General features: G+C 41.6%; 1 protein-coding gene across 3 annotated transcripts in view; it reads right to left on the bottom strand.

The window, feature by feature from the left end:
* Positions 1 to 20,976, bottom strand: part of kdm4b (lysine (K)-specific demethylase 4B) — a 52,829-nt gene that overhangs the window by 17,507 nt on the left and 14,346 nt on the right. For 2 of the 3 annotated variants that reach the window (XM_032525126.1, XM_032525127.1), the window contains exons 6-10: positions 15,472 to 15,521; positions 11,786 to 11,889; positions 10,456 to 10,593; positions 3,706 to 3,902; positions 2,678 to 2,925 (exon numbers count right to left, since the gene is read on the bottom strand). In XM_032525126.1, the coding sequence (XP_032381017.1) occupies positions 2,678 to 2,925; positions 3,706 to 3,902; positions 10,456 to 10,593; positions 11,786 to 11,889; positions 15,472 to 15,521 (737 nt within the window). Of the gene's footprint in view, positions 1 to 2,677; positions 2,926 to 3,705; positions 3,903 to 10,455; positions 10,594 to 11,785; positions 11,890 to 15,471; positions 15,522 to 19,919; positions 20,000 to 20,976 lie in introns of those variants that run through there. The other variant, XR_004333352.1, reaches the window with a different exon arrangement.

The raw sequence follows: 20,976 nt of genomic DNA, 5'->3' as shown, positions 1-20,976 counted from the left end.
GGTGGGCACGAGTTCACTAACTCAATCCCCTAAAATGGTTCCATTGCCGGCTTTCCCTCCTTTCCATTGGGAGAACTGGAACTCATAACGACGCAGGAATACGGAGTCCCCCCCCCACGGCAACTGTCTCTGTTCCAGGAGGGGAGCACCACACTGCGGCTTTCTCTTTTCTTCTCCTCTGCAGCAGGTGGGCTCCCTGCCCACCTCTAGGTTTTTGTTCTCGCCGTGTGTGAATGCCGATTAGCATTCCCCTTTCTCATGAGATGGACAGCGATACTGCCACGGCGACAGAGCCTGGCCCCCATCCCGCTTCCTTGGCCAACGGAAGCCCTCACAGCCGTCTCTTCGCAACCGGGTCCATGCTCACTTTACTGGCCACAAATACCCGTATATCGCCTATACTAGGTGACCGCAGCATTAAACAATACCGTTTTGCTAGTTCTGCTGTCTCCGCCATGACTGCTAAGCTTTGGCTGTTCCCCACTAAGGCTGGGGCGGTCACAAGCTGTAGGTAGTGGACGGGATGCGGTAACACACCTCCCAAAGAGCGGCGCCTCGGCCACAACGGCAACAATGTGTTGTCTGCTCAAAGAGATTGTGCCCCGTGGGCTGCAGCCTGCGCCTCTCCAAGCCCCGGCTCCCGCACCACCTACAGGCGGTGTGGCGATAAGGCCTGGAGGGCAGCACCCACCCGGTCCAATCCACTCGCCGGTCCGCTAACGAATGCGGCAGTCACCGGCACGGGGCGCCGAGAACGCGGTTCTCACGCCTAATATTGAGGGTGGGCCCTCTCACAGTGAATGGAAATTGAATCCCACTCTTGTGCAGATTCTATGGAGCAGGTTCGGAAGAGCGATAGTGGATCTGTTCAACTCACGAGAAAATACAGAGTGCACACTGTGGTTTTCTATGAAACCACGGAACAACCCACCTCTCAGGGTCGACGTCTTCTCTCACCGGCAGGGACCCAGGGCTTTCCTATACCCTTTTCCACTGATTCCTCGCCTCCTGGCACGCATCCAGAAGGAGAACGGTCATTCTGATGGCACCGGAAAGAACTTGTGCATGCTGGTTCAACTACTGGCAGGGTTCCCATGGCAACGGCTGTGGCAAGGGGACACACTGTCGCAGCTGAACAGTGCGATATCCCACCCGCAACGGTAATAAGCCAGTGGCTATGGCCCTGGTCGCTGAGCAATAGCGCTTGGAAGGGCTTGGCCCCTGCCGTTGCGAGCACTACTACGGTGCATATGGAGAAAGGTGCAGAGCCCATATCTGCCCCTCGTGAACACTGGTGGATAATGATTTGGCTCAATCTACAGTTAAAGCCTACATAGCGGCCCTTTTGTCCTGCCACAAGGACTATGGAGAGAGGTCAGTTTTGCGCACCCCCTGATTTCTGGAGGGGTTCAGATGACAGAAACCTGTGCGCTCTCTCACAACTAAATGGGTTTTAGCTTGATGCGCCGAGCTCCGAGCCTCTGGCACAAGCCTCTCTCAGGATGCTGTCACTGAAAACAGCGCTTCTCCTCGCCTTGAGTGATTTATGCGCGCTGTCGGTTTCACCGTCTTGCCTCTCCATTAGAGGGGACAGGAGCGTGGCCACTTTACAGCCAAATCCATCATCTACACAGAAACTTTTAACAACCCTTTCGGGCAAAGGAGTTTTCCCTCCACCTCATAACAACGACGTGGAGGAGGCGTCTTACCGACTTGCCCGGTGCACGCATTATTCCAGTATGTTTTACGCATGGCAGACATGAGACAAACACAGCAGCTGTTTGTTCACTACAGAGAACGCTCACAGGGTGCGGCTCTTTCGTAGTAGCGTCTGTCTCACTGACTGTGTGAAGCCATCCCCCAGGCCTATATCGCGGAGGGAGTGGAACCTCCCTCAGAACATCCGAACACACACCACGAGATGGCCCTCCTCAAAGGCATGGCAGTGGCCAATGTTTGCGCAGCGGCTTCCTGGGCATCCCTGTGCATTTGTTTTTTTATCTGCGTGTTGCGTCCGAATCCTCCACGTCTCACGCAGTTTTACCCACACTTGATGACAGATGATGTGCTGTCAGGTTTGGGTTTGCTGCTGTCCTCATCCCTCCTGTACTTGGGTGGCTGTGAAGAACAGCCTTACAATCAGTATTAGGCCAATTCATATTTATGACAGGTTTTTGTCAAATATAACTTTGATACATTGAACTGGTTCAGTGTGAATAGGAAGAGCTATTAGTCTATGTTCTGCTTGTGGACCTTGTGTCAAAGGTGGCGTTGACTACATCAGCTTATACTCCTAGAATCTGGAGTTACAATACATAACTATCGATTTTAACAGAACAATTCTCATAAAAGAGTGATGGCTCATCAAAAACTTTAAGAAGGGTGAAAAGGTGATAAACAGCATGAGATAATGGGATTAGTACTGGGGTGGGGACTGAGCCGGGAGCTAATGAGTTTTGAATTTAGAGAGTTCCTTTTTAAATGTTTTTTAATCAAGTCATGGATATTTCATGCTGCAGGAAGTTCAAGAGAATCTGCAGAAATGCCTCTAAATCCAAATAAAGCAGCTATGTTGGTTTTGTTCATGTCCACATTAATCTAGTGTCATGCTCTGTAATACAACCTTGTGTGTTTACACAAACAAACTGCAATCTCTTACAGCTCATATCATCCTCACCCTCTACAGCTTGAGTCTCGGCTTCTTTAGCAGTGCGCTCAGCAGCCTCACGCTCCTCACGCTCCATGGCCTCCAAGGTCATAATGGCCTCTTTGGCCAGACGCTCTTCTCTCTCCTGCCTCCGCTGGGCCTCACGCTCCTCCACCTGACGCTGGTACTCGGCAGCATTCAGCTCAATGCCTTCCTGTGCCAGTACCTTCACCTCCTCCAGCTTTAGACGACGGACCTGCTTCATCTTCTGCATGGCCCTGGGGTGGGGCACAAAGGCCGGAAAATTATTCAAATTATAATATATATATATATATATATATATATATATATATATATATATATATATATATATATATATATATATATATATATATATATATATATATAAGATGAGAATAAGCTAATATATATATATAGAGAAACTAAACACATTTAGTTAAGTTCCTGCACTCAACCCATTCTACCTGTTTTTTTATCTTGCAAAACAGTCATTTTGTTTCTATATATTAGTTTCTGTTGCTACAAAGAGTTGCTACAAAAGCTAATTAAGACTATCAGCAACACACAACTCTCTCTGTATTTCTTAGTGTGACTATGTTCAGAAGATTGTTTCGTCCGGTGACTTTTCCACGCAGAAGCTTGTGTGAAGATAATTACCTCTTCTGAAGAGTCCATCATGTTTTTTTAATGCTATGTGTCCTCTTTGGCTACTAGTATCTGTCGAGGAGGGATGGGGGCACGTGCGCGATCACGTAAGCCTTGTGTCATGTGGACGCGCCAACAGTTTTGTTGTCATTACTTCCTCATTGGGGCAACAAACTAAGTAATTTAGCTTTGTGGTTTAATATGTTTGTTCATGTATGCACCATTTACTAAGGCAAACTCCACATAAGTGTAACTTATTGTGGCAATAAACCATTTTCTGATTTTATAATCTTTCAAAGGAATTCAAATTACTAATGTGCAGATTTGTATATTTCTTTAGATGTGCAACAAAACCTCAGAATTAAGACAATTTATGCATTTTGTCCTCTCACCTTCGCAGGACATTTGCTCTGTAGTTTACACGATGCTCCCTCCAGCGCTCTAGTTCGGGGCTGTTGAGCACTGTGGGCTTAAGGTGGTCCAACACCGTGGTGTCTTTGCCCTGCTTCCACAGCTCGTAGCGATCTGGCTGCAGGCAGCGCACAAACACGTCCATAGAGATCTTCACCATGTCTTTACGGCAAGTACACTAGAGAATAATAGGCAGAGAAGGAAGGGATGACGTTATTTTAAGAGTAGAGAGCAGGGTCTGAAATTAACACCCGACCTCCCGCCAAATTCGGGTGAATTTTGCAATTGGCGGGTAACGCTGTCAATCTACCTGCCACATTGGCCGGTAGCCAATGAGAATTGAGTGATTCAAACGTGTACGAAGTTGCTTACGAGCCTGGACCAATCAGGGGCCCGCATCACAAGAAGACATTGATTGACAGTCGGGGCCCCCTACCACATTTTCATTACTCGCAACAATCCCAGTAGTTCCACGTGCAGCCACTGACCAAGCGGGAGTGAAAACGGGCCAAATTCATGTCCTTGTTTCTGATATGAAGACTAGATGTGTGTGACTTGAACATCTCACATTTACCAACAACGTACAGCAAAAGACGTCCTGCCAACCTGTAGCATTTAACATCAATGTAAGCTGTATAGTTTTTTCACTATAAAGTCGCTGAAACTTGCTGCTGTTTCAATTCTGTTGGCTCGCTGCAGCGGACAAGACCGCCACTCCGTTCCCCCCGCAACTGACGCATGCACACACACAATCACACACGGTGGATTCAAGAAAAAACGCAGATAAGATGTACATGATGACCTAAATTGTGGACAGCTACATTATTGTAGGTGCAATGATAAGTTAAAGTCCAATAAGTACTTTGTCAAACTGTATGAATGTGTGTCCCGGCCCAGGATAGGAAAGGATGCCTTTATGCTGAATTATCAAGGCGGGCCCCCCCAACTACAGCAAGTAATGACGGCACAATGGCCACAAGTAGGCTACCATGAATAGGACAGGATGGGATCATAGAGTCATAGCAATTCCTGTTTTTCACCTTTAGGAGGCAAAAAAGTGGCTGGTAAAAAGTGACTGTGGCAGGTGGATGAAAAAGTAAAATTATTAAATTGCCTCAAATTCTGCATTTGAAATAGCATGTATGCAAATAGCACTAATTATAATACACCCAACATAACTTGATTTCACCCTAATTAGAGCCGCAATATGGGGGGGGGGTGGTGGGGGTGAATAAAATAACAAGGCTACATTTATGCAGACAATGTATAAGACTGACAATTGCCTACAGTATCACTGCAGTTGTGAACAAGCAAATAGAGTCATTAATGTTAGCTAATCTAAGCTGAGGACAGCACATGTAACCATAAAGACAGTAAATGGACACCAAAAGTGGTGACTGTTATAGTCTTAAGGTATTTTTGGCACAATTTACTACTTCATTTAGTTCATAGTCACTTTTAAAAGGTTCAGGCTGATAAGGTCAACATATGTTCAAAGAAAGTAACTTGGTAGAAAAGGTTTAGATGAAACACCACTTTAATCTCAATGTCTGTGAGGCCATCAGCGTACAAATAAGTGGCCAATGATTGGTGCCCCATGTGTTTGTAAATGTGTATCATATATGGTAGTGAGTAAAATATGGCAGGTAATAAGACTTTGGTAAATTTGACAACGTGCAGGTAGTTTAGGAGGTACATGAGAGCGTTAGCTGCACGCTATAACCACTTACACCTCAAAGTGCCTTCACAAACCATCATGACATTAAGGGTCAATGGATGAATGAAATGAAACCACAGTAGGCCTGCACGATTTGAGGAAAAATATGAATCACACTTTTTTAGCTTAGAATTGATATCACGATTCTCTGCCACGATTTTTTCTCACAAAGTGTAATGTTTATTACCCACATGATCCATGACAAAACAAAACAAATTGGCGGTACCAAACATAGATTTCTTTTTGTGGCACTTATAGCACATTACGCATCACCACAAGCCTGTAGACATAGAGGCTTCAATGAAGCCTTTGGGAGAGCGTTGCAGCGCTTGGGTGTGCTTTAAAATCTATTTTATACAGTCTATGTTTAAAACTCACAGAAGTAGTAGCGTTTGTGGTGCAGTAGGCTTGTAAAATTAAATGAGAATCAAAGTCATTTAATAAAAAACAAAACAAAGTTATTTAAAAATGTAATTGTGAACAGGGTGAATCGAGATCGCGATTTTATAATGATTGATCATGCAGGCCTAAACCACAGCGCTGCATATAATGGCAGGTACAGCACAGAGAAGTTTGGGATTGAAAGAAACAAATGGAGGGAGATGAAACAAACAAAGATGGGTGAGGAGTGAGAGTGAGAGATGAAAATATTTTCTTTTGTGCTTGCTGGGTAACATTCTGGCCCTATTATTTCCTGAGCTGTACTGAGAGCCTCATGTTCAATTACTGGGAACACAGCAGCTCACCCTTCCCAGCAAAACAATATCCAGCCTACATCTTATCGAGACACCACTTGACAGACGGAAACATTAATATATGGTGTTGGGTGGGGGGTGTTGGAGCGAAAAGTGAGAAGGCAGAGGGGGGGGCAAGTGAGCATGGGTACAGCGGATTGTTACCATCATGAAACCTTCAGTGAAAACAACAACATGCCAGGAAACTACAAACGCAAAAGAACAAAAGATAAACATTGCTCTTATACCAATTGTTCCTAGCAAAATGTGCCATTATTTATTTGTAAAAAGAAATAAAGGCTCATTTTATTTTTATGAAACTATTAAGAGGTTATGAAGATTGTTGCCATTCTCTAGGGCCAGGACAAATTACACTTTATTATCATATAAAAACTTAATTAGAAGAGGGAAATAGATTTGGAGATGCACAAGATCTGGAAAAACAAAACTCGCCTGAGGCAGGCAGTCAATGAGCCCTGAAGTATACTTGGTTTCCTAATGAAGCTAAATTGTTGGAGCCACAGAAAACCTAGAGCCTGGGGACTCTCTACGGATCAGCAGACACAGTGAATGTGCCATGTACTAATAATAAAACCGGGTTTTAGTCGGACCTGACCCACAGTGGCTGGGAACATTTTTATCCCAAATTCTTTATGCTTGCTAGGCTCACATTATCACTGATGAGAACAGAAATAACCAGAAAGAATTAAGAACTATTGGAGATGTAATTAAAAGTAGTTAAAAAACAAAAGTAAGTAACATATTGCAGAGCTGTATATTGTTTTATACAGATATCATCCAGCTGCTCAAAACCTACTGTGAAATGGGACAAGTTGCTTATGTCAGCCTTACAAATGTTTCTAACGTTTTCCAAGTGCTGTGGGGGAAAAAAGAGATGCTAACAAAGTTTAAATAATGACTAAATTGCTCTACTTTTTTCACTAATTTCTTTTCTTTTAAATAGAAAGTAAGTGAAGTAAAAATGTTATTAGTAAGTGGTGTATGGCTTTTATAACTGTACTGACTGTGTACACAACAGAATATACGGCACTGTATTACTGCATCTGTCGGGTTTATGTTTATGTTGCACCAAGTCTTCTGTTGTTAATGTTAGTAATATTTCTACTGTGATGAAACAGTGCAGACAAATCCCACTGTGTTGCCAGCAGTCTCTGTCCTTTATTACAATATGGCTGTCCTCTAAGGGCAGTGAGTGGTGGCAGGGTATTGCATAGCTTGCCTTGAAACTGAAGTTGCAAATAATCATCTTTTCATGGTCTGCTGAAAAAATATTGAACACTTGAGCAATTTTCTGTGGACACAACTTGTCCTTGGCTCTGTGCAGTGTTTGCTAGAAGAGCAATCATACTCTTGTCCATTTAATAATTCAGTGAGCCTCCCACACAACTAAAATAATGCATTTTTTGCATGGGTATCATGGACATGGGTTGCACTTAAATAAAGTCTAATACAAATTTAGTTTCTCCAATCACAGCATGTCTGGGTTCCCCAAAACAAGACATGTCTGTAAGCAAATATAAAAAAGAAAGAGTGAGTTCTCTGCAATTCACTTTCACGATGAAAAAGTGATGTGATTTAGTCTGTGAACAGGGAGGATGATTTCTGCTCCTTTCCAGACAGTAAAAATCCAGCAGAAGCCTGAGGGAACAGCCGCAAAGTGTGACAGAGCACCAAACGAACAGAGAGAGGCTTTAATTGAGAATCCTACAGATACGGAACACAGAATCTGCTAACATTCAGCAACATAATGGTGTGGCAGACATAACTATTTTCAGAAATAATCTGCAAGGCCTGTTTTGCCATCTTCATTTGGCTCATTGCTGAGGAGTTTTTTTTACAAAATTGCCAAAAAATATGTATGTAGCATACAACTCAGTGTGGCTTAGTACAGTGGCTTTCTTCTTGATTTCTGCTTTTTTTATTCTAAGCATCGGGTGACACTTCGGGACCAAATCAAAATAGGATAAACTCCTAATTTTTTGTTCAAATTAAACAAGGGAATCTATCGTGAATGTTAAGTTATGTGGACAGATGTTTTAATTATGGTTTGTACATGTTTTTTTGATTTGGTATAAGGTGATCCCTACAATAATGAATTAGAGTCAATAGTCATGTCTGTTTGAAATATTCTGTGTGAGATGTTGAACCCCTGAATTACTTCCAAGAAAGAAAATGAAATGGCTAATACCTAATGCATATTCAAGAAGGTTGAGGAGAAGGTTAATTAAGACTGTAATGTCTGAAATATTAGAAGTAAATGCACACACAGCACACAAAGAGTGCTGACAGTAGGCCTGCTTTGACAGTGTGTGTGTGTTCGCTTGGTAAGTCAGACAGATGGGTCAGCAGTTGGGGAGCTTGAATTTAAGAAAACTGAGACATGAAGCACACCCAAGCTCACTCTCTCCTTTTCTCTGCTGTGTTCTGTCAGCCCCCAAACAGTGACAAATTCGATCCCGAGCCCCATCGCTCACTGTCCCATTTGGTGCTGACAGAATAAGGCTTGGTAAGGAGAGGGCAAGAGAGAGAGGGAAGACAGCCAAACGAGTTAATAGATTATTGCCTGAGTTTAAGTCAGAGAGGGAAAGATGGGGGGTTAGAAAGGCCATGAGACAAGGAGAGACTTAATTGTTGACCTGCAAGTTGCTGGTGTAGGCGAGCTATATAAAACTACTGTATATATAAAAGAAATTCCTCAAAAATATATTGGTGGAAATAGCTGCCCAATTTCTCACTGAAGATGCAGTGGCAATTTTTTAAGCCTCTACATATGGGTACTCTACTTGAAGCTAACCTATGTAACTTTTGCTATTCAGCTTTCAGACACGTTACAATTACAGCATACTGTAATAGTAAATGCTAAAATATGGAGAAACGGATGCAAATGCTTGCATAAGCTACTGCTTAGAAAACTCCTGAGGGCACTGAACTAACCATGGAGCTTTTCCTTTGTAAGAAGGTGTTATATCGTCTTCAAAAGTTATATGGTCTCACTTCACTGTAAGGGCTGAGTTGTACTCAAACTAGTTTTTAAGGGACTTTAAACGACAATTTCTACGTCTGGGTACTCCAGGCATTTGAAATTAAATTTAAAAAAAAAGATTGTTACCTTCAAAAGATAAGGTAACTAACCCCAGTCCAGTTTTACAGACCAATACACTATCTAGATGTGCCTGTAGTAATTGTTCTAACTGCACTCTTGACAACTAAAACCGCAGGCAAAAAAACGACTGTAACTGCTGTTAGGAATGAAATGAAGCAGCAATGGTTAATTGACAATCTATGTAACCACTATGCTATTCCACTGCCCCAAGAGAATGAAAACGTCTGTATAAAAGGACAAAGACAAAAACGTGGACTGGCAGAAAGCGCCTGTGTCATCGGCCGAGCTGTTCTCTTTCATATTCCTGACTGTGCTGTGCTGTGGATTTGTTTACTCGGATTAGCAGTGCAGTGTGAGTGGACCACTCTTCTTTATCACACTGAGACAAGTTTAGTGGGGATGCTCCCTTTAGCGCTGGGCTGGGTAAAGGGAAGATTGCTGGAGTTTGGACCACTGGTTCTTAAATTACAAGTGGCCACATGGGTAAAGTAGAAAGGCCGAAAATGAGAAAAAGGGAGAAGGGAGGGAGTTCTGCAAAATGGCACCTAATAAATCTGACATGCAGCCAAGTAGAGAGAAAGCAGTGAAAGGGACACACCACACACCCACATACATGTGAACACTCACACCCAAGAAAAGACATTGTAATTGGGCTCCCGTCCACAACCAACCCATGCCCTGTCAATTTCATGCTCAGCAGCCCACAGGCAAAGAGGCAGCTTGCGTCAATGGAAGGATGCAAGGGTACAGTTAGTGTTGGTAACAGATGGTGTGCAGCAGAGAACAAGACATTGTTTTTATATTTTGATATGATCTATTACTTTATTCCCTCAGAGAACCAAACAGTCAAAGCAGGAAGATTGCAAAGTTGCTGCAGAATTACATATCGGATCAAATCTCTTTAAGTGCCCGCAGGGTGCTTGTGTGAGGATGAGGATGATGATATTAGTAGAAATTTAGGTGGAAGTTTGCATACATTTTTGCTCCAAGATTTTAATGCCCCAAAAATCTACAATTGTATATCATTATTGAGGCTTTCTGTTAATTGTCCCAATATCACTATGTGGAATTTAGCACTGTTTATCACTTTTACAGTAACATCAACTTCATCTCATGGTTACAGGACTGAATATCCAGTATGCCCGATTTATCTTACCTGGGTAGCCATTTTGCCGTAATCCACCCAGCGCAGGGTGGCAAAGTTTGTGGACTCTGCGCAGTTGAAGCCATGGTTGAAGCCAGCATGGTAGCCATAAGGAAAGGTAACCATAAACTCCCCTTCATTCTGAGTTATCTAATCAAAGAGAGAGAGAGAAAAAAAACAGAAAAGATTTACAAAACATTTATTTTGTAGAGCCATGGATTATATGAAAACATTTTACACATAATTCCCATTGAGGTTTTAGGTGTTCAACTCCTCAGAAACAACTTTTCTGACTTACGGGCAAAATTAATTCAGCCAAACATGATTGCTGCTCCAAGGGTTAAGTGCCTTTCCATGAGCACAGTGTTATTCTGAGAATGTTGAAAAATGTGAGGACAAGTTCAGAACTTTGATTTTTTTCTTCTTTTTTAAATGGGTAGCCCCACAACTTAAGCTCTATATATGTCTGGCTGTGGATCGCAATGTCTTTGTGAAGCCAGGCAATCAAGAGACATCAAGCCAAACAAGGTGACAGGCAAGAGGGGAGAAACTGGGGTAGAGGCTGAGAGAGGGAGACAAACTTCCTCAACTAAAGGCAGTGGTTTCAGATATCAAACATCCCTTTATGCTATTGCAAGAACGCAAAAAGATGGTTTTATTTTTTAAACATGAATCGAGAGAGGTACTGTCGGTTTGTAACCAGTAACATGTTCGCTGTGATAATGACGTCCTGAGGGAAGAATGAAGATATAAATGGGGGGGGGGAGACGCCCTGCTGACAATTAACCTTGTATGGCTGCTCTGTGCCATACACAACTTCTATCTTTCATTAATCTTTTGCACTGTGAAGATGTATATTGCCTACTGAACAGAACAAAAACAAAGAATGCCAGTCAATTCCCTATGACAGACAACCAAACTGTATCATACTGATTAGTGGAGCCTGTAGGAATTGTGATGTCCGCGTCAAAGCCTTGCGTTGTCATTAGTCATTCAAAATAAGCCCACCTCTTCTTACGCGAGAACCAGTGTTGTTATCAGAGACCAGGCAGTGAGGGATACGCAACTTAAACTCCTCCTTTATTACTTTAATATGAATGTCTTTGCCACATAGCTATGCAATTGAGAAAATGTCTAAAAAGATGTTAATGTAAAATGTGGCTCTACCTTTTATGGAGGCATCACGACTGTCATTTAATACTGTCTGAAGTAAAGAAATAAAAGCTTCTAACAATAACAAAGACATTATCACCTATGCTTAGACCAAAATGAATCTTATTTTCTCATGATGACCAATAAAATGCCTTCTTATGTCACGCAACATGGACCAGTCGGCACTCACCCTGTCAAAAGGAATGCCATATTTCTTCAAGATGGAAGGAGATATCAGCGTCATCTTGTGGCGAAGGAAGGCATCACAGCCTTGGGAGCTGCCGGGGAAGAAGCCTGCAGGGGGTGACAGCAAACAGATATTAGACTGGCAATCAAGACAGACCTAAATTATTTGATTAAAAAAAAAAACATTATATAAAAACCAAGGACTGTACAATACCAAACATGATGTAGCCATATGTGCGGTATACCCATCTTTCTTTCCATCACATTCTGTGAAATTCCATGTGTCAACATTAAAAACATGTAAATCTGCGTAAAGATACAGAGCCCAGATGACTGTGTCTTACTGTAAGGCAGAAATTCACCAGACATGTTTACATGTATTGTGTTTTATTACATTTAAAACCTTAGTTTACATGATGTATGAATCAAAATTGTATGCATGTATTGTATCTTCATTTTACAGTAGATGTGGTTATTTTCATATATGTATTGGACTATTATTAAATGTATTTGAATTTGTATCGTTCATAATTTTTCTAATGTAAGATATTAGAAAACTGTTTAGTGTGGCCGGGTTAGCTCAGTTGGTAGAGCAGGCGCACATATATAAACGCAGCGGCTGCAAGTTTGATTCCAACCTGTGGCCCTTAGCTGCATGTCATCCCCTTCCCTCTCCCCTTTCATGTCTTCATCTGTCCTGTGGAATTAAAGGCCTAAACTGATCTTTAAAGAAAACTGTTTAGTGATAGGATGCTGCTTAAGAGTTGTTTTGAAATATGTAACGAACGTCAGATAAGCACTGCTAATTAAAAATATTTCTGCAGCAGAAATGTAGCTGTGTTTACTATATTATTCTTAATCCCACAACCTGAAAAAGGAAATCCAGTTTCCCGCTGACAGGGGCGTGAATTAATTTATTACCCAAAGTGTGGAATAATCACATTACCGCAGTGCATGGCAGTGCATTGTTTGTGTGCCTCCAAGTCGGATTTCAGGGGATCTCTGCTGGATTGCATCATGGCACAAAGAAAGACAACATCACAAAACTGGGACTGGCTGCTGTCATTTCTTTAAAAATCGTTATCCCATATAGCATGACCAAAGACAAATCATTTGCCTGAAGAAAATCTACTTTGCAATGGCAGACAATTGTGTGTATAGATATTGTGCTAGTAATTTTAAGAAGCAGTGGCCCTAACAAGAGTGGAAGACAGAGGTTACCTATTGCCTTTACTATGGTCCTATCTCTAAATTGTGTTATAGACAATCCCAAACAATAATAATAATGAGGTTTTTAACGGCTGTGCATTAATTGTTGATGTCTAGTGTCCAAGGTCACTCCTGAATAAACATCTGCGTCTTTACAAAACCATTCAAATTTGATACTGTGCAAATGTGTGATTGCAACTACTACTATGTAAGCAAAGCACACTTGTATAGCTGCTGAAACTTAGCAATGTTACATTCACTGTTACACAACAACCACCCCACCTCCTTAAGAACACAGACTGCTTTGAAATCATAACATACCCCTCTGACATTTGGGGTTTTCAAAGCCCCAACTCCTTATCTAAAACAAAGGCTCACTTTTGCTCTTGGAGATAGAGAGAGCGGTCTTAACATAATCAAAAGAAAAAATTTCTCCTCCATCGCTCACTCTCCCGCTCTTTACTGTCTGTACCCGTCAGTGCCTCAAAGGGGGGTCCATCCAAGCCTCCAACCAGTTAAACTTTAATGTGACTGACAGTATAATCGGCACCCATTTCATCCTTCTTTGTCACTGCATTGTTTCAGCCTCGGTTCCACCCTACAAAGCAAGAGAGGGAGAGCGAGTCTCTATTCTCTCATCGGCTGCCTGCTTGTTGGAGCTGATAAAAGGTGAATAATGTGCCGACAGAGCCCGGGTATTAATTCCCATTAAAATGCAGCTGGCTCTCAGAGCTCTCCGCTGGGTAATATTAACTTAAAGGCTTCATTCTGTCCTTTTGAGTTTGAAAATTAACTTCCTGCCTCCAACCCTGCAGCCTCACATCCCACCACCCCCCACCCAAAAAGTATGAAGTCATGACTGAAATAGTGCGGAGATGAGGACCAATAAGAGCAAAGGCTGTTGCTGTGTCAAATGTTTGAAGTATTCAAGTAACAAGACCATTGTCCCAGACCCATTAGGCATTCCTACTACGCTCATAACTGCCTTTTTAGGACCTCGTAAACCGTTGGCTACCTGTGCTGACAATGGATTTGATAGGTCAGTAGGTGCTTGTTAAATAACGTTGGCATTGCTTTCCTCCTACTGCCAGCTGCTTAGAAGAGAGAGAAGGCTGCAATCTGACTGTGAGCTCTATGCCTACATGAAGAGTGATAAGAAATGTCTACAGTGTGTATTTTAAGGTTGGGGTTTGATATCTATGAACCCAGTGTTGAATTGTAGCTACATATGCATGTAATCTAAATCTTTGATCATCCTACCAGCATGTATACACTACACTATAAATCATATGTTTAATTTAACCAGGACAATTGTTTCCCTTTGAAGAGATTGTCTGTCACATCTCGCATATTGTGCATTACATATTCCAGCCCCTCCAGTACAAAATAAGATATTAAGTGACAACGGCTATCCATTTGTGATTATTGATTTGATCTCAGCTCTTTACAACAACAAGGACAAATGGTGTGTCTATTTAATGTAGTTTGGATTGGGGCAACTCACAGACACTCACACCATCATCCCCACACGTTTACCTCACTCTGAGCAACAATAACAAGCTAATCCTCATTGATCAAAACAGGGGATAGGAAGAGGAAGGGAACATGAGTGGTGGGAATAAAAAGGGAGAGTGGCAAGGTGAAATCTTACGGCAAAGAGAGAGGGGTAGGTGGAAACACTAAAGGCAGAGTTGTTAAAGACTATTTCACTTCAGACACTATTTATCTGAGTCACAGAATTTGAGATCCTCATGTCAGAACCAACTCTAATATTCAGCACAACATGTAAAGGTTAAAGTTAATTAGACATGCATTATGACACACTCAATAAAACTTGTTCTAATGTGTTGTGACAGACAAAGCAAGCTGCAACACCCGACGCTTGCTCCTCTGCACCATGAATCAACCATTCAGACATTTTGCACAGTCCCGACTGATTGGACTTCACTGTGTAGGCAACATACAACGTTGATGCTGCTGGCGACAGTTTAACCAGCCTCTCCTCCAAATTTAGCATCCACAGCCCTCCTGATCTTTTTAGTACAAGTGACTGCACTCGCTAAGTGCTTGAAGCTGCTCTTCTTTTTCAGGCTCCATTTTCGCACAGCCAGGTGAGAAAAAAATCAATGTTTTTGTATGTGGTGTCAGGGGGACATCACAAGTTACTCAACCACAGTTTTGTGCATGTTGCGCTTAAGAAGAATGAGCCAGGGTGTAGTAGCTGATAAGACCTACTTTACTTTCTATTCTCCCGTACAAGGGAGAACCAGTAAATGTGCATTGGATGTGTGCTAGTGTGTATCATTAGATGTGTGCTAATGTGTATTTTGTGCATCTGTTAAGTGCATAGCATGTGTATGATTTCATGGTGCGTGTTGAACAGTCTGAAGCGCCTGCTCCTTTACTTACAAAGTGGGTGACAATGGTAAAATAGACAAAAACAAAAGGATTAATTAATTGTAAGGATCATTAGGGCCTCACCTTGTGCCAGCCTCTCCAGTCTCTTGCCGTGCTCAGGTGGGACGGCATACCTGCAGACAGCGGGAGGGGAAAGGTTTAGTGAAAGCTTGTCCTATTGTTAAAATGTTTTTCTTTTTACCAGGACACAATTTTGGCATCTGCAGCATCAGTAGGCAGTTAATACATTTTCCACTTGTTCCAATTTTCTTGTCTAGTAAAGACAAGAATACTTTCTTCAACAACCTCAAATGAATACAGTAGAAGCAAAACTAAGCAATACTTGGAGTATTCTCATAAATGTGTGTTCAAACTCAAGGTGTGTTTCAACTTGAGCAAAGAATTTGCGCATTATGACTCAACATAATCATAAACACAGTGAAATGAAAGGAAAAGATGAGACACTTGAGAGAAATAAAACCGTGAAAAAGCAAATTTTTGTTAAGTTTTGATATCTGCCACACAAACACAGCACAGTCCAAAGACAAGTGGTCATGTGTACGTTGCTAGCTAGCTACAGATAACGTCTGTTCAGTAAGTTGGTACATTGACGACAGTCTGGGGCAAAAAAACATGGACGGCAAAATCACTCCAGAAATCAAACTTGCATAGATAGCACAAACTGATTTTTTTCTTTTCTTTGAGAAACATACCTTAAAAATTAAAGCTGACACAATACTATCAATCACTAAATGCTGCCCTTGTCTAGATACTTTTTTAAAAAAAAGTTATAACTTGAAGGGGAGAAGAAGGGAGAAAAGGAGAGTGGAAAAAAAGGTGAAAAGGAAATGGTAGGTGAAGGGCAGGACAAGGCGAAATTATTGTTTTGGGAGTGCTGGGTTATTTCACTTCCCTCTGCACTCACCATTTTAAGAAATGGCCCATGACATACAACTCACCTCCCCTCCCTCACCTCCCTTTTAACCATACATCATGATAACTAGGGGTGGGAATCACCAGAGGCTTCACGATACGATATTAGTGCAATTTTAAACATATTGCAATATTCTGCAATATACTGTATTCCAATGTATTACCTTTTTCCGACTTCAACTGTTTCCCAATTTAATTTTTGTTTTGTGATCAAATAATTATTTTTTATACATTTAAAAATTTCAAACAGTGACAAACAATTACAAAACCATACACTGAGGCTGGGAACGCTTCCCAATGTTTCCCAATTTCAGTTTATGTCCCCAAAGGAAACTTTGGAAAGGAAACATCTTTTCTCAAAGGAAACATCGGTTTTATCTAGAAATAGGTTTCTCTGTTAATCTCACTTCAATTTTATTGCTGTGAAAATGGGATTGTCAAGCACACAAACTGACCAACACATGTATAATAATAGATCGATACTTAGCATCTGAGTCTCAGTACAGTATCGCTATACAATGCTGTATCGATTATTTCCCCCACCCCAAATGATAACAAATAATTCTTATCAGTGGTAATGGGGACGGAGATTTTAAGATTGCTACCATGTTGTTGTTCATTACTGCGTTGTTTTAAAACTGTGCAAATTAGCAATCATCATACTGTGGCACTAGTTCTGAGCTGGTGGAGCAAAGTACCAACATTACTAGTTTAATCAATTGGTACCCCAACAGTTAATACATGAGGTAGGCACTGTAAAGTGTGTACCATTACATTAAATGTCAGATGCTACATTTAGAAAGCAAGTTTGTTTGTAAAACAGAGGGGTGGGAGCACTACTTACTAGGGCTGCACAATTAATCGAATTTTAATCGCGATCACGATTTGGACTTCCCACGATCAAATTTGCGTGATCGAGCGATTATTTTTTATAAAGCGTCATTTCATAGAACGCTCCGGGTTTTTTGCAAAGTTTGCAATCGTCCTACTCTCTCTCCTCTTACTCTCCGCGCTCCGCCACACAGCGGCCGCCGGTCCACACTTCTGATATATGTCTACAGTTTTAATTTTTCATTAACACACTGTATATTGTTTAAGTATGAGGGGGCAAACCTGTATTTGTACCAGTGTTTCCGGGGTAACTGTTATCGCGGCCGCTACGGCGAAGAACACAGAAGAAGTTTTTGAATGCAGCTAACTTCAGTTGGTAGAGTAACAGCGTGGGAGACGGAGTGCGTACCGAAGCCTGGACAGGACCAGAGATGTAACATGGCCAGAATACATAGTTCATAAAATGCAGCGCAGTGAGATACAGACGTTTAATACACACGACGTGTGTATCCGCCGTGCACCGTGCTGGACCTCATAATGATCAGCAGTCTCTCTGTGAGTAGCGTCATCACACTCCCTCTCGCAGTTATAAAATAGCCTATGTGACAATAAAATTTGTTTTGGTTTAAATCAAAAATAATCGTGAGAATATCGCGATCAAAAATTTTTGTGGATCAAAATAATCGCGATTATCATTTTGGCCATAATCGTGCAGCCCTACTACTTACTCAAGCCTCAACAATCACATGGATGTTTTAAAGTGAAAAAGAGAAAAGAATGAAATGGAAGGGCAAATATAGAGGGATGATAAGAAGCAACAACACTTAAGGAGAGACATAAAAAGAATGAGCAAGAGCATAAGACAAAGAAAGGGGAGGAGAGAGAAAAAAATAATAAAACACAAAGACAGTAACTGACAAAGTCAGATTCAGTCAGAGGTGCCAAGACACGGTGCCACACTGCCATCTGTAGACGAAAGCTTAGAGCTTCAGAGAGGCGCAGCCTCCTCCAATGTTTATTATTCAAGACTGGTACTACATCCCACATCAGAGGCACGTCACCAAAGTCCTTCATGCCATTTGGGAGAAAGCAAGCAAGCGACATTTGACAAGGAACAAATGTATTGTACTGTATGATATTCAGGTTATTATCTCAGAGTTGTAACTGGCCAATATAACAACCTTCTGTAACTTTGTCCTGGTTTTAAGACCATGTAAGATCATAATCATTCTCTACTCTTTAAAAAAGGTGATGCAATTCATGATGAATAACAATGGTAATGAACCAGGTCATAAAGATCAGAGTTGTAATTTGTGCTGTGACTATAAGACAATGTCGTGTTTCACTTTATCTGGAAACTTTTCATCAACTTAAAGATGCAGTAGGTAAGACTCATAAAAACTACCGTCATATTTGCAGAAACTGACCCTGTTTGAGTAGAACTACAGTACTTTAGGCAGGTAATGTAAAAAAAACAAAAAAACAAACATCTGTGTGTCAATCACTGCTCATGCACACTCAGTAGGCTCGTTTGATATGAACTGTGCCTCGCCTGTAAAGTGGACGAGAGCAGGCGACAGCAGCAGGGGGCGGGGACAAAATTCTGCAGGGAAGTCGGACAGTTTCCAGTCGATTCCAGCAGCCTTCAGGCTCAACAGGAAGTTACAGAAACACTGTCATCCAATTCCGATTTAATAAAATGTTATCAGACCCACATATCAGCTGGTACACAGTGTCCAGTTGTTTTAATTATGACAGAGTATCTTACAAATGCCCTACATGCGATCTGTTGCTGATTTTAATTAATAACAGACTGTAGATGATCCGTAATCTGAACAGATTCCGTCTCTCTGACTTCTAAACATCCCTATCAACCTCACAACAAATAGTTAAAATCCCTTAGATTTAAAAACATTAAAAAGTTTAAATAAAATGTCATGTTGAGTCAATTCTGAACCAATCAGCTGTTAAATCAGCTGAAAGGCCGGCATTTCCCAGTATGCCCTGGGTCTGCCTGGGTCTTGCAGTCAGTAAAACACAGCTGTGCTGCCTGCGTCTCAGAACTGCGGCCGCCTTGCTCTCGTGAGATTCTCGTAGCCTACGTGTGAATGACGTCAAAGCAAGGCGTGATCAAGTTGGACACAAATCTAACCGGCATCCAACAGACGGTGATTGCCGGTGATGGATTCTGCGCAGACCTGGCTCATCTCAAACGAGCCTAGTTGTTCTCTCTTGTGGGGGGAGAAGCTTAGGGGACCATTTGTGCTTTAGCATAAAGGGCAGGAGGGACTGAGAAGTTGTTGATGTTCAAATTATTTGGCTAAGTCCTGGATCTTCACAATCCTACCTACAGCACCTTTAAACCAAGGCTAAATATAATATCTATGCGGCTCAAAATATTGTACAACTTGTTGAAGAGACTAAATCCCCACAGCACTCATGAATGTGATGTTAGGTGTGACATTATGCAGGACTGCCATACCAGGGGGATAAAGCAAGGTGGGTGTTAAGTCACATGTAGTGTTTGGCTAAACATATCAGGGATATACTGTACCTCTGTTACAAAGACGACATTAATATTGATCTTCTCATCTTACTCTGAGTAAGACAGTAAAGTCAATCCATTTCCAAAATGTCGGTGTATTACTTAAAAAGGTGTTTTTGTCCTTGGGGAGCATCACATTCCGAAGTTTTGTGTAAATGTGCATCTATTTCAAAGCAGTGGACATCTCTCAGACAATCCCTTCCATCCCAGCATCAAACATAACAAATCAGCCGATCAGCGTGTCTACTTCTGTTCCCTCCCTCCTACGGCCACGGTTGCCATGGCAGCAACACGTCTGTCACTCTGGCAGCAGAGAAGGAAACGCACAAATAAAACAACACAGCAAATGAAGGCTTGAACTGTTCACCCATCTGAGGTAGAGTAATGTATCTATTGCGGGACAGTGCTGGCAGAAGAAATGAAGCTGTCATAACAGCATGTGTTGGTTTAACACCTCAACAGATTTGCTACATATATGTGCAATCCTCCAATTTAGTTTCTAGCTCACGGCCAAGTGCATTAAGAAGAACTTTAATTACTGCTGCACTAAAATGGTGACAAGCAAGGTTCTCATGTTATCATCTGTTAGGACAACTGTGTGTAATTCCAGTCTGTCACAATTGTCACAGTCACAAATACCTAAAGTGCAATTCAAGTATGTCTACCAGATCACACATGGTGGTTTGTTTTAATGCCTTGCATGCCAGACAGCACACTGCGAGACTCCGCTGTGGCAGAAGCCAGGAAATTAAAAAAACTAGCAGTACGTTATTTATTCAATCAAACTGTGACTAAATAAAAGGAAATTGGGAAGGACAGGAAATCCTTGCACTATTCCAACTTGGGACTGTTTACAGGGTATATATGAATACTTCCATTGCTAGCACAACACCATAAATAGCCTTAATTAGCTTTGTTAAAGTTATGCTGCATTCAATTGCACCACTAAAAAAAAAAAGGAAACTCACACTGGTGTACACTTCTGCTATCAATTTAAATCAAAAATGGAATAATGTGACCTTAAAATCGAAAGTCAAATTGAATCGTGGATTTGGAGAATCGTGACACCGCTTGAAATGTTTTAAAAGCAATAACTATTGGACCTGTAAAGGTGCCTTCAATTAGTGCAGACCCAAAGTCAAAGGCCAGAAAACCCCAACAAACACCCAAACTGCAGTTACGACCTAGCTAATGCTATACGCCGATATTCAACTCTCTTCTTCTGGGACAAAAAAAAACTACACAATGGTTAAAAACCTGTGGACTACAGAGGAGGTTGA

The sequence above is a fragment of the Etheostoma spectabile genome, chromosome 9, assembly GCF_008692095.1.
Source record: "Etheostoma spectabile isolate EspeVRDwgs_2016 chromosome 9, UIUC_Espe_1.0, whole genome shotgun sequence".
Lineage (NCBI taxonomy): Eukaryota > Metazoa > Chordata > Actinopteri > Perciformes > Percidae > Etheostoma > Etheostoma spectabile.
Note: the sequence above shows the minus strand (reverse complement) of the source record. Positions and strands in the feature narration are given on the sequence as shown.